The following is a 12417-nucleotide window of genomic DNA, read 5'->3' as shown; positions in this document are numbered from 1 at the left end:
GTCCATGTAAAATACCTGAAACCAGAACTGTCCCTAAATCAGCCCCACATCCATAGCGGCAAGAACGAGTAATACGTCTTCTGTTATTTGGAAATCAACAAACAAATTGCAAAGTACACTGAATATTACTGAGATGCAGTACATTTGGAAGAATGAAAGGAAATCTACATATTTGCTTGGAGAGAAAAGTATTTGATCTGTGCATAGTTTACTATTACTATCAGTGCTCATTTATGTCTGTGAAACCTGGTCAAAATGATACAGAAACGACACAAATATGCTTGGAATAACAGAGACAGAAAAATAAATAAACAGATCAGAGAAATAGCCAAAATATATTACATAATTGAAAGAGCGAGAATGTTAAAACTGCAATCGGCTGGACACTGCAAGGAGAACAGAAAATGACGTCACACGCCGCTGAGAAACGGCAGCAGCGCAGACACGCGCGACCCGGAAGCAGCTCGCATGAATTCTCGGCTTATGACAACTTCCTGTCTCCACGCGCTTCCTTTCCGTGTCAGCCATTATACGGCGCAGAGGTAAGAGAAAGAGCCGCTCTTGCTTAAACTGTGAAAAATACAATAAAGCTCATACATAACGTGTATCTATTGATAATAAATCCGAAACAAACCGACGTCCGTTATATAGGTATCCTTTAAACAATACAATATGCGATTATTGCCGAATACCGTCACGAATAAACGGCGACGGGGTGAACGCAGCACATGTGTCGTGCAGGCGTGCGGCGCGTTACTGGCCGATGCTGTGAAGTGTGTGCGTCGGGACTTCACATCCTTACTTCAGTTTTATTCGACTGCAGTTTTTACTTTTACAATGTTCTGCGAATGGGTTATTTCACCCGATGGAGATGGTGGACATCGCAGATGCTTAGGCCTGTTCGTCAGCGGGGCGTATTGTGCGATACGTGTAGGGTGGATTTTGGCTGAGACCTGTGAAAAGCTGTGTACAGTCGTATAGCTGGGGTTACATTAAACCAATTCCGTGCGTTTTCCCTGTAGGTCACCGTGTGACGTTTACCTGAAAATAAATCAATATGCAGAACGACGCCGGTGAATTCGTGGACCTCTATGTCCCCCGCAAGTGGTGAGTATTGGGGTTGAAAATGTTACGTCAATTATAGTGCAATTTCTAAAATTAAGAATTATTTGTAGCAGTAATCCAGTTATCTTCCAGTATATCTACTTGTGTTTGGATGTTTAACTTTTCCTCCGTTAAACTATCCGTTTGTCACTGGCTTGGGATGCTCCAGTTTCAAGGTTTGCATGAGATGTTATGATGGATTGAGTGTTAAGTTAGTTATGAAGGTAAATGGTCTATTTTATGGCTGCTTACAATTAGTATTGCTTTGCCTAGTTATGTTCAATCTGGCAGAAGTGTTAAGTGTAAGGTGTCATGACATTGTTAAACAATCCACCATATCCCTTCAGTATTTCCTTGAAGCACTGTCACTTTGTGCTGATGCCATTTGCACATGGTTAGTGGTGTACTCTGCAAATCATTGTTTTTTAGGTTCAGCACAGTCCATTTAAACATCCTCTTTTTCCTCTTCTAGCTCCGCCAGCAACCGCATCATCGGTGCTAAGGACCATGCGTCTATTCAGATCAACATTGCTGAAGTGAGTTTTCACATGCACTACTTTCATTCAGTCACTTTTTTAAATCGGGCTTTTGTTTCCACCTGTTTTGGAATGTAAATAACTCTCCCCCGTCTTTCTCCCCTCGTCAGGTTGACAAAGTCACAGGCAGGTTCAATGGGCAGTTCAAGACTTACGCCATCTGTGGAGCCATCCGTAGAATGGTAGGCACCCTCCCTCCCTCTTGCATCGATTTTATTCACGTTAGTTATCCTGTGTATTGATGCAGTTCTGTACAAATTAAACCGCTAAATCAGGGGATCTTGTTGGGTTTCATTGTATTCCCTTTACTGAATTGATTCAGTGCAGCAGTTATATCACGTATTGTGTGTATGGAAGAGATCAAAGTCATTATTTGATATGGGGAATGCAAAAGGGATCACCGTTGCTGCGGTTGACCGTGTTATTCAAATATGCAGTTCTGCTCATTAAAAAAAAAAAAAAGCTCAGATGCTGGTAAAACATCTTTCACTGTTTGTAATATCCTGATGAGATGTAAAAGATACCGACCAGGAAATTGCTGGGGAGACCCCCAAATTGAGTTCATAAACGGCCCTACGCTGTACTGTCAGTTTCCTGGGTCTCGGGGGTGCCGGGGGGGTTGAAGATGCTGGATTTTAATGAGGACATTTTCTTCTAGGGTGAAGCTGATGACTCCATTCTGAGGCTCGCGAGAAACGACAGCATTGTTGCAAAGTAAGCAGGTTTTAAATTGCAGTAGAAGTAGTGGTGGGTGGGTAATGTAACTGCTTGTAGACCCTTTTATTGGTTTAGATTTTAAAGGTTATATTCTGTTTAAGATGCACTGCTGAGCCAGACCTGTTCAGTAGGACAGACTGAATGCAGTCAGCATGACCAAGTAATGCACATCATTATGACTATTTCTAATAGATTTTTTTTTTCTTTTTTCGTTTCAGGAACTTCTAAATGGAAGATTTTCTTTTTGAAGTTTTTTTCTTTGTACAATAAAAAAACATGAAAATAAAAATTGTCTGAATCATTGCAAGAATTAGACAGTCAGGAAAACCTTCAGTCTATCCTGATAAACCTTGATTGAAAACCTTGGATTCTTGTTGATACAAATTGACGTTCACCTGTACCCCGATATAACACGGTCCTCAGGAGCCCAAAACATCTTACCAAGTTAAACAGTGTTGTAGCAGACTTGCTTTGCCCTCGAGCAGTTGCATTGTTAATGGTCAGCAAATGTTTACCATTTTTGCATTATATAAATCTGTTCTACAGTGTTTAAATTGTATCTCCTTACCTTAATTAGAAATATCATAGAAGTTTACTTTAAAGATAGTGTATTAACACAGGCAGTGAAGTGCTAATGCACCCATGTTGACTAGGTCCCATCTTGCATCAATTGTTTGGACTGTGTAATGCTTTGGAAAAAATTCACATAATATATTAGAACACACTTTAAATATCCTTACTAACTGTTGTAAAAGATTTTGGTATTGTAGCAAATGGTAGCAATCTTCTATTATATGTAGATAATAGTTAAGGTCATATAACTTTAAAATAGTTAGAAAATATTTTGGAGGTGAGTTTTTACTTATTGAAAAGGTTAAAATGAAGCTTAAAAGGCTAAAGTAATCAACTGATTTATAACCAAGACTTGCAGACAATGATGATTGGAGCGAAAGTTAAAAAAAAAAAAAACTAAGTTATGTAAGGGTAGAGGTTATTTCAGCTTGCTATAATGGAATAACTTTAATGGGGCTGTAATTCAGTAGTTTGTTTTTCTCCTTGAGAAACTCCTCGATGAGGGCCAATTCAACTTCTTGCATGGTGCATTTTTCCAAAAACAAAAACAACCTCCCCCAATCTGTTAGTGTAAAGACCTCCGTGAAGTAGGCACCCCATGTGTTCAAAATATGAATCAAAATATACGCATTCGTTTGTGCTGCAAAAATCGTTTGTGCCGGTATTGTTCCCATGAGCTGTGACGTCACTCAGCACCCCATCAACCTCCAAATCGCGCCAAAATAATATCTTTAGTTTGTGCCGTTAAAAGAAACATTTGTGCTATTTTATTTCTCGAGTTATTAAGTGATTCTTTTTTAATGAGTGACGTCACTCTGCACCCCATCAACGTCCAAATCGTACCAAAATAGTCTTTCGTTTGTGCTACGTTAGTGCCAGTTTGTGCCGTATTTGTTTTCATCGGTGCAGTTTACATTATTTAAGTATCGCTTAATAACTCGAGAAATAAAATAGCACAAATATTTATTTTAATGGCACAAACCAGTACAAACATAGCACAAACTAAAGAGACTATTTTGGTGCGATTTGGAGGTTGATGGGGTGCTGAGTGACGTCACAGCTCATAAAATATAATCTTTAATATCACGGGAACCATACCGGCACAAACGATGATTTTTGCGGCACAAACCAGCACAAATGCAGCACAAACGAATGCGTATATTTTGATTCATATTCTGAACACATGGGGTGCCTACTTCATGGAGGTAGTGTAAAGATGTATAGGTTTAGCCTCAATGTAGGAACTTATTTTTATTTTTATAGAATTTATCAAAAATGTATATTGCAGGCAACTGAAACTCACAGATTTGTCAGTTCATATTTTGAATCCAATGAAAGACTAGAAATGTATGTTTTAAATTTTTACCCCTTCTGTTTCGGCTCATCGTTAAAGAATGGCTTCATGCCTCTCCTCACTGAAATCAACATGGAAAGTCACTGAAGTCTAGTACAAATATTACTCCCCACTAGATAGGGTTCCCTGTGTGATGGAGCTGTTTAAACTTGGTTAATGTTGGTGGTAAGTTTTGTGTGAATGCAAATATACAACTGAAATAATCTGTTTAATGGATGTGGTTGGATTACACCGTGTATCATTTTATTAATTATTTTTTTTGTTCCTGGGTAGTAAGTGTTATTTCCTAATGTTATTTCATCTTTATGTGAACGAAAAGACACAAACTTGCCCGTTTTCTCATTGGAAATAGCTTCAAAATATCACTGTCCTGGTCACAAAAGCAGAGTTTGTGGGGAATAATAGCCATTTTCTATGCTTTTGAGGCATAAGCAATTAGGAAATAACACTTACTACCCAGGAACAAAAAATGTTACATAGTGTTATTAAGCAAACCAGTTGTATTCTCTGACATAATTGGTAATAGCCTTGCTTTTTTGCATGCATGTCAGGAATAGGATGCATTTTGCTCTCTTTAGTGAGATACAGTAGCAATCAAGTACATTTTAGAGATTCAATGTGTTGTGACTTGTAACTCAAATGAAAGACATTTAAAACCTGTTATTAATACACAAACATTCGGACAACTGATGATTGTTCTGATTAACATGGGTAAGGCTTGTTAAGCAACCGGATATATTTTTTTCTCTACCCGATTTGGAAGTAGAGCTTTATTTTGCCATAATTTGGGAAGAAGACTTCATAACATTATTACCAGTAGATGGCAGTACTTTGCCTTTACGGTTTTATATTCAACCTGTCGGGTGTTTTTAAGTGATGGAAGAAAAACCTGCAGCATCTTTGCTTAGTATAAATATATGTATTTTAGTTCTGATTTTGTTGTGGATTAATCTATTTTTTGCAGCAGAACTAATGCGTATTACTAATCCTATCTGTTCACCAAGGTGGCTAGTCAAATGAAGTTCAATGCAAGACATCCATTTGGTTTATATTCATACACATTAAGAATGTTTTCAGTGAGCTTTATGATTTTTACAGTGTTTTAGAGCATGGTTTATTTCTTTTCATATTAGCTTTTAATGCTTTATCTCCTATCTTCAGTTCCAGATCCCTGTAAATTAGAATAGTCTTTGATATTTTGCAGTTGTTGACAATAATCTACTTCCATCTGTAACCTACTAGTTAGACTGCTCCTAGAAGGCATAAACCATGGAGAATAATTGCCAATGATTTAAAAAGTGGTAAACCTGAACTGATGCACTAAAATCTTTTATTAAGGAAAGTATTTAATTTAGCAAGACACTTTAGAAAAAAGAAACAAAACGCTGTGCGACTGACACTCTACGATGCTGACATTTATCTTCACTGCTCCGTAAATAGCTACACGAATTACACTTTCAATGAATGCAGCCTCATTAAGCCCATTAAGATCCTCTGTGGTTGTTAAATAATGAAGTCTTTGTTTAATGACACCGGGAATTGATTTGTTGAGTGGAGGGATTTGGAAGTGAGGGGAAATGAGTCAATTCTCAATTAAGATTTTACATGGGGTTTTAGTTTTTAATGCTACAGCTTGCCTTCATCTGTAATCAATATTGTGCCGTATAGTTGGCAAAATTGACAGCTGGTGTGCAGGTCGGATTTACTGGGAATCCGCTTGGAAGTTCCAGTGAGAAATGTGAACTAAAATGTAACGCTCACCTGATCAAAGCAGTGAAAAGGCTGTTCAGAAGAATTGCATGATTGCATTCACCTTACACAGGGTGCTGAGTTTTAAAATTAGCCTTTTTTTCGATGAACTTCAAACACTATTCGAGTATAGTTGTCTCGGAGAGAAAAAAGTGCTAATTTGAAGAGGAGAAACAGAAGGCAGCCTTCAATTTCCCTACGTTTTATCACAAGTCAAGCAAGCTGGCTGCGTTTCCCACAGCTGCTTTGGGGAAATGACAGGATCCGGGAGAAAAGGCCTGGGAAGTTGCAGCCATTCATTACTGTGCCTGGCATTCGTAAGGCAGTGATTACAGAACCCAGAGGTAACTATTTTAAAGTAAAACATCTAGTGAGCACCGAGCATAAAGAGATGCATTATCTTCAATTATTTAATGTCTCTCACTTCATGATTCCTCTGACCACTGATCAATCTATATACAAGTCAGAAGTTGTGTCAGAAATGGAATGTTGCTTTCCCGTGGAAAATGTGATCTCATTTGTCCTGTAGCAATGAATTCCCAAATAGAAAAGGACCCGTCTGTCTTCCCTTTGTCAACTGTCAGCTTTGATCTTCCTTGACTGGCTTCTAACCCGGCTCACTCTACACAATCATTTCTCCGCTGTTTGATACATCAATCCCAACCCTGTGTGAGTCAGTAGGGCCACATTTAAAAGCATGTCACATGATGCCCAAGTCAAACATAGGGAGGGTTTTTCACATTTAGTCAGTAAAAAAAGGATTGTGTTTTGATCTTACTGGATGCTCAAGGACATTTTGTGTCGTGTTTGTCTGTATGAACAAAAGACCCTTATTCTAAAGAGAAAAGCATTAGAGAAAGTGATGTTTGGTGTTGTATTCTGCTGGAAAATACAGATAACAATCAGGGGTAAACAGGCCTTTGTGAGGAGTGGGAAGACAAGTCATAGAATAGTCTCCAGTGTTGTAATGTGAAGACAGTTTATACTTTATTGTGTGTGTGTGTGTGTGTGTGTGTGTGTGTGTGGAAACATGAACCTACATCTGAAAGCCATTCTTTAAAATAGTGAAATGTGTTTAATGCACAGGCCCAAAAGGCTAATTGCATTGTATCAATTTGCAGGAAATTCCTTTAGACTTACAATAGACATGTAATATTGTAAAATAATAATGATGATTATGATAATACCAACTGCTCGTGACACTTGCTGTGATTTCCTGTGCCTTTCGTCTTTTCTTTTCTTCTCTGTTTTTGGGGGGAAGGTGGGTTAACTTCAAAGAAGGTGAACTTAAAGGGCCACCAGGAGAGTAAGTTAAAATCAACCGCACAGACTAAACACAACATGCGGGTACCTGAATCGAGGTAGACTTCAAAGCCTCTCCTTTCACACGGATTACCATACCGGTGTTCAAAAGACCACTCATAATGCTAAAAGTGCCATGTCTCCATCTAGCAGTGGGGATGTGGGAGCAGAATGGAATTTGGGTTTTATATAGAATGGCCTATGTGTTCTATCGTTCTTTATTTTACTTTTATGTAGGTGTTGTGTCTAGCACAGCCAAGTGGAATGTGACAGAAAATAACTACAGGGGTTTTTCCATCATAAAGCAATAGATATGCAATTTATAATATATGCAGTTTATATTACTGGTTCAGTTTGTGATGATTCCTGCCTTGATTTTTGATGTTTTCCATTCACAGCACATTTTAGTCCAAACAGAGAAGGGAGTGGGAGTGTGGGATGTTATTTCATAAAAAGAAAGCAAGCTCAAAACTACTGCAGACATTCGCACATCGTTTTGTATTTCCATCACCTCATATCTCAAGAAGCAGAAGGCTACATAACATACATGTTCACACATTAGGCCTTGCTGTTCTCGTTGCTCCTGTATCTGTGAATGGAGGTGTGTCATGGTCTGTCAGCTTGTGAAAGAGTCTGTCAACAGCACAAAACTAAAGTCAATTATAGCTGTTGATGTAAATAGGAGAATGACATCACAGTGTCTAGTTTAAATAGTGTCATTTTCAAAACGTTCAGAACAGTGAATAGCGTAGATGGTAGTACTGTATGATGATGCCCAAACATGTACTTTGACATGAGGAATAGATAATTAACTGGAGGTACAGCACCTGTGTTGTAGTGATAAATTATAGAGGTGTTCAGGGAAAAGTACTATTATTATTATTATTATTATTATTAAATGATTGATTGACTCTTGTATTGTATAGGCTATGTTTGCTCTTAGACAATAGGGGCTCTTGATAATTTCCTGTTTTTCTACTCCCTGCTTATTTAAACATTCTCATCACAGAATGTCAAATCTATTCAGTACCTTTCAGTGCCGTTACAATTTCCTGTCTGGACAACTCAAAATGTAAGGCTCCAGTCCTTTATTTAAAGTAACCAAACACACACACACACACATACAAAACCAGACTTTAACGCCATACTATTTCAAATGTTAGAGTTTTGATTTCAAGAGAGGTTTCTATGTATTTTGATTTAAATAATATGATAGTCAATCAGAAGGCAATGTCCTGTCTGGAAACTCCCATGGTGTTTTTATTCTCTTTACACTTGGGCTGCATCCTAAGGGCAATGGCAGCTAAGGAACTTAATTAGATTAGCTAAACCTGATCAATGACAGTTTTATGGAGTGTATTACAGTGCATTTTTTTAATGCTTGCTGATGGAAGTAACCATTTTCAGTGTTTGTTATTTTTTCTTGCTTTTCACTAGTCATTAATAAAGTTGTGGATCCCAAAACAATTATAGTCTGTCTAGTTACCAAATTGTTACTCAGCACTGCAGCTGAGTATGTGCACTTATAAACCTTTCCCCATTAGTTATATGACTAATGAGGCATAGCGTGTACCAGGAATAAAATCTTCCGTTAGAGAGAGCGAGTGATAGCTCCCTTCTGTTGTGTAGCGCGTGCCAGACACTCCACAATCCACAGACTCTGGAATAGATTCTGTATTTTGACATTTGTTTAAATGATAGACCCCTATGTTACATGCAAGCTGTATTTCTTTCCCCTGCTTTCTTGTTCTTATTAAATATGATTTCCAGAGAATTTCAGAAATTTGATGTGAAGGAAAATAACAGATTTCCGGTACAGTCTGGGAGAGAGTGGGTTAGCAGACTCATCCTTGCAGCCCACGTTTATTTAAAAACTGGAAAGATGTTTGGACTTCCTTGAAAACTTTTTTGGGTGAGGGTGATATAAAAATATGTTTTTTGTATACATGAATTGAGACATAACATTTGTGGTTCATTGCAAAGTACTGTGCCGAGGGTGTGTTTGCTGTACTGGCTTGGCTAAGCTTGCACAACACTTCCAACAGTATAAATACAGGACAATGGGTGTTAGTCATGCTGCGGAGCCCCGGAGAGGATGAGAGGACTGCATTAGTCAGTTTCCAAGGCAACATCTTGCTTATGTTTCACTGAAAGGATTCCTGGGCGAGTGGCAGGTTACGCAGGGCTGACGCTCATGAAGTAGATTAATGAAGTGACGGCGCTCTTAAAAGGGGTCTGTATTTTTTTAATATTTACTGGGCGCACTTAAGACCCCTTGTGATTGACTGGGGAACTTCCTCTTTACATATATCTTGCCTCTGGCTGTCTCTTTCTGTCTGCAAACGTCCAGAGGTGGAATTTGTTGTTTGTGTGCTAATGAGCGCTGTTTTGCATTGACAACTGGCTCAAGACTTCCTAAATGAAATACACAAATGCCCCCATCAGTTTGCTGTCAAAGACCGCAGTGCTTATTACCTATGCATGAAAGGCATATCCCTAAGGAATAGGAGACTCGAGCAAATCTCTGTGCTTCCTCTGGCTAGCAGCCAGGTGGGTGAAGGCAGTGAGAGAAAAACCTGCGTTCGGCCTTTGTACTGTGGTAAGCGGACATTTAATTAAAACGCAGGTGGTCCAGTAAATAAATGAAACTTTTATATAAAACCACATATTTAAAAAGCACGTTGTTAAGAAAAAAAGTTGTAATATTGAGAGATAACAAGAAAGAAGGAAAGCAAGAAAAATGGAAAATGGAACAATAGTGGAAATGAAGGATAAGCTTTCACTCTACCCCCATTACCTTTCCAATTGGAGTGTTGTTGACACAACCTTTTCTCAATGGGTACTGTTCACCTCAATCAATCACTTAATCCAAATCCCTCAGAAATACATTTTACACTGGAAGCCACATGGATGAGCAACAAACGCGCAGACTGTCTGATGTAGAAACTGACACTTAAGATGAAATATTCTTGAAGAACACCTTCTGGTTTTGTATTGTACTTACAGTCTCTTATTAAACCTCTTACAACAAACAGTCGCCCATCGAAGCAGAATCGCAGATCTAAGGTTGTATGTGTGCAGGAGGTGATGTGAGGAGAGCACTTTGTCACCGTCCAGTTGAGGTAAGTAATTGACTGAATCAATGACTGACGAAAAGGTCAAGAAGCCGGTTGATCTGTCAGAGCTGACCGAGTGGAAGGTAGATTAGCCTTGACATCTGCACTGTTTAGTCATTTTTTTCCCCTGACAGAAATCAAATTCACACCATAGGTCAACATTGACAAAATACATGAGCCAGTAAAGCTCAATACCCCAGCACCTAGGGAGAGCAAATCAAAAAGCCAATGAGGAAGGAGAGCATTTACCAACAGTTTTTCTGGGGTGCAATTCATACTGAGGTACAGAAGTCAGATCTTTCAACAGTCATACCAAGACTTCACTAGCGTTGTTTTCCTCAAGGGTTTTACATTTCTAGTCTTTGATCCTTCATTTGGACATTGAAAGACACTTGATCTGCTGACATCAGTTTCAGTAGCACGTTCCTGAACTTAAAAGTAACCAGGCGTGCTGCACTGCTGGTGCTGGCTTGTAAAAGTATTTGCTCATTATTTTTCATGTGTTCACAGGACAGTCGATTGGATGATATTATGTTCCATTTACCGTTCATAAGACTAAAACATCGAACACACCCAGGCAGTGTGAGGAGGGAACGCCGATGACAATCAGAAATATACGACTTTAATGACGACAACAACAACAAAGAAGTAGGTAAGACTGCAGACTGAGTTTCAAAAGAGAAGGACAGGATGTTTAGGGTATTGCATGTCTGCTGTCTCCCCCTCCCTGATAGCCTCACACACCTGGACGTATGTTTTTCTTTCAAGTGCACTATAAAGACCTGCTTCAATCTGTGAGGCCTCTCTGCTACTAAACATATATTGTATTACACTACAACTGAAGAAGTTTTAAAAGATAGCAGGTGGGCTACTGTTTTTAATAGTAAGGACTGGTTAAAACACCCACATGTTTCAATCATTGTGCTCACTGGTAACATCATTATAAATACAATATAATGATTAGTACATTCTTACATGATTAATTTACTCTGTGTTACTATTGCGACCACTTGGCGTTTGGGAGTTCTGCACATCTGGCTCAGCTCTCCAGACCTCGCCTCGACAGCACAAGGCCAGCTGTTCCTGCCAGCGGTTTCCCCTCTCAACCTGTTGCACATGGTCTGTGTGGAAGTGCAACAGCACCAGTTTAAAATCTATGACCATCTATTGTTCCTGACGGTGGTTTTACTCTCTGCCACATAATAATATAAAATAGTTCACATTTAAAGTCTGCTATAAAGGTCCAAGATTGAAATTAAAGATTTTTAAAATCTATTTTATAATATACAGCTGCTTTCCACCAAAGTTACATATATAACAAGTTACATTTAGATCATTTTCTGTATGACCAGTAGAAGGGAATATATCAGTAAATTAACAATTAAATTACATCAAACACAATGAAACTTAACAGGGGTGCTTATTCTTTATCATATCAGTTGTCGCCTGTTTCCTGAAGGTTTGTGTTTTTTGGGGGGTGCCCAGAATCAGCATCCCTGTGCTATTTAATATTACATTGCTAGGGCTTGGGCAGTGCCTTAACAAAACTGTATTTTTAGCAGCAGGACCAGGAAGGAAGGTAGCGTCCACCCATTCACAATCACTCTTAACTTCGGACAGGGAGCGCATTAATCAGGCTAGTGTGTGGCCTGAACAACATGCAAATGCCTGGCTTACTGTGACACTTCTATAATTAAACGTATATGTTTATGTGATCTATACATATATGCATACAGGCTTTCTTTATTGTTTGCAACTTCTGATCATGCACAATAAATGCCAGGAGGGCGGGGTTGGTTGTGTTTTGTGGTGTGTAATGATAATACTGTACGGATCAAGTATTACCAAGCCCCCCCCCCCCCAGCTCTCAAAGCTCTCAAATCATTCACAAACCTGGTAAAATCCAAAAAGCCCCGCCTCTTGTGTTGCTGAACAAGATCTAACAGCTAACCCCTATTGTGCGAGG

The 12417-nt window shown here is 38.8% G+C and overlaps 1 protein-coding gene across 1 annotated transcript; it reads left to right on the top strand.

The window, feature by feature from the left end:
* Positions 1-437: 437 nt before the first annotated feature.
* On the top strand, positions 438-2646 carry rps21 (ribosomal protein S21). The gene is made up of 6 exons (XM_066702320.1): positions 438-542; positions 1023-1107; positions 1577-1640; positions 1751-1822; positions 2299-2354; positions 2576-2646. The coding sequence occupies exons 2-6, from the start codon at positions 1058-1060 to the stop codon at positions 2583-2585; spliced, it is 252 nt and encodes an 83-aa protein (XP_066558417.1). The 5' UTR covers positions 438-542; positions 1023-1057; the 3' UTR covers positions 2586-2646.
* The last annotated feature ends 9771 nt before the right edge of the window (positions 2647-12417 follow it).

Source organism: Amia ocellicauda, chromosome 4 (genome assembly GCF_036373705.1).
Source record: "Amia ocellicauda isolate fAmiCal2 chromosome 4, fAmiCal2.hap1, whole genome shotgun sequence".
NCBI lineage: Eukaryota > Metazoa > Chordata > Actinopteri > Amiiformes > Amiidae > Amia > Amia ocellicauda.
This window is presented reverse-complemented; position numbering and strand designations above follow the sequence as displayed.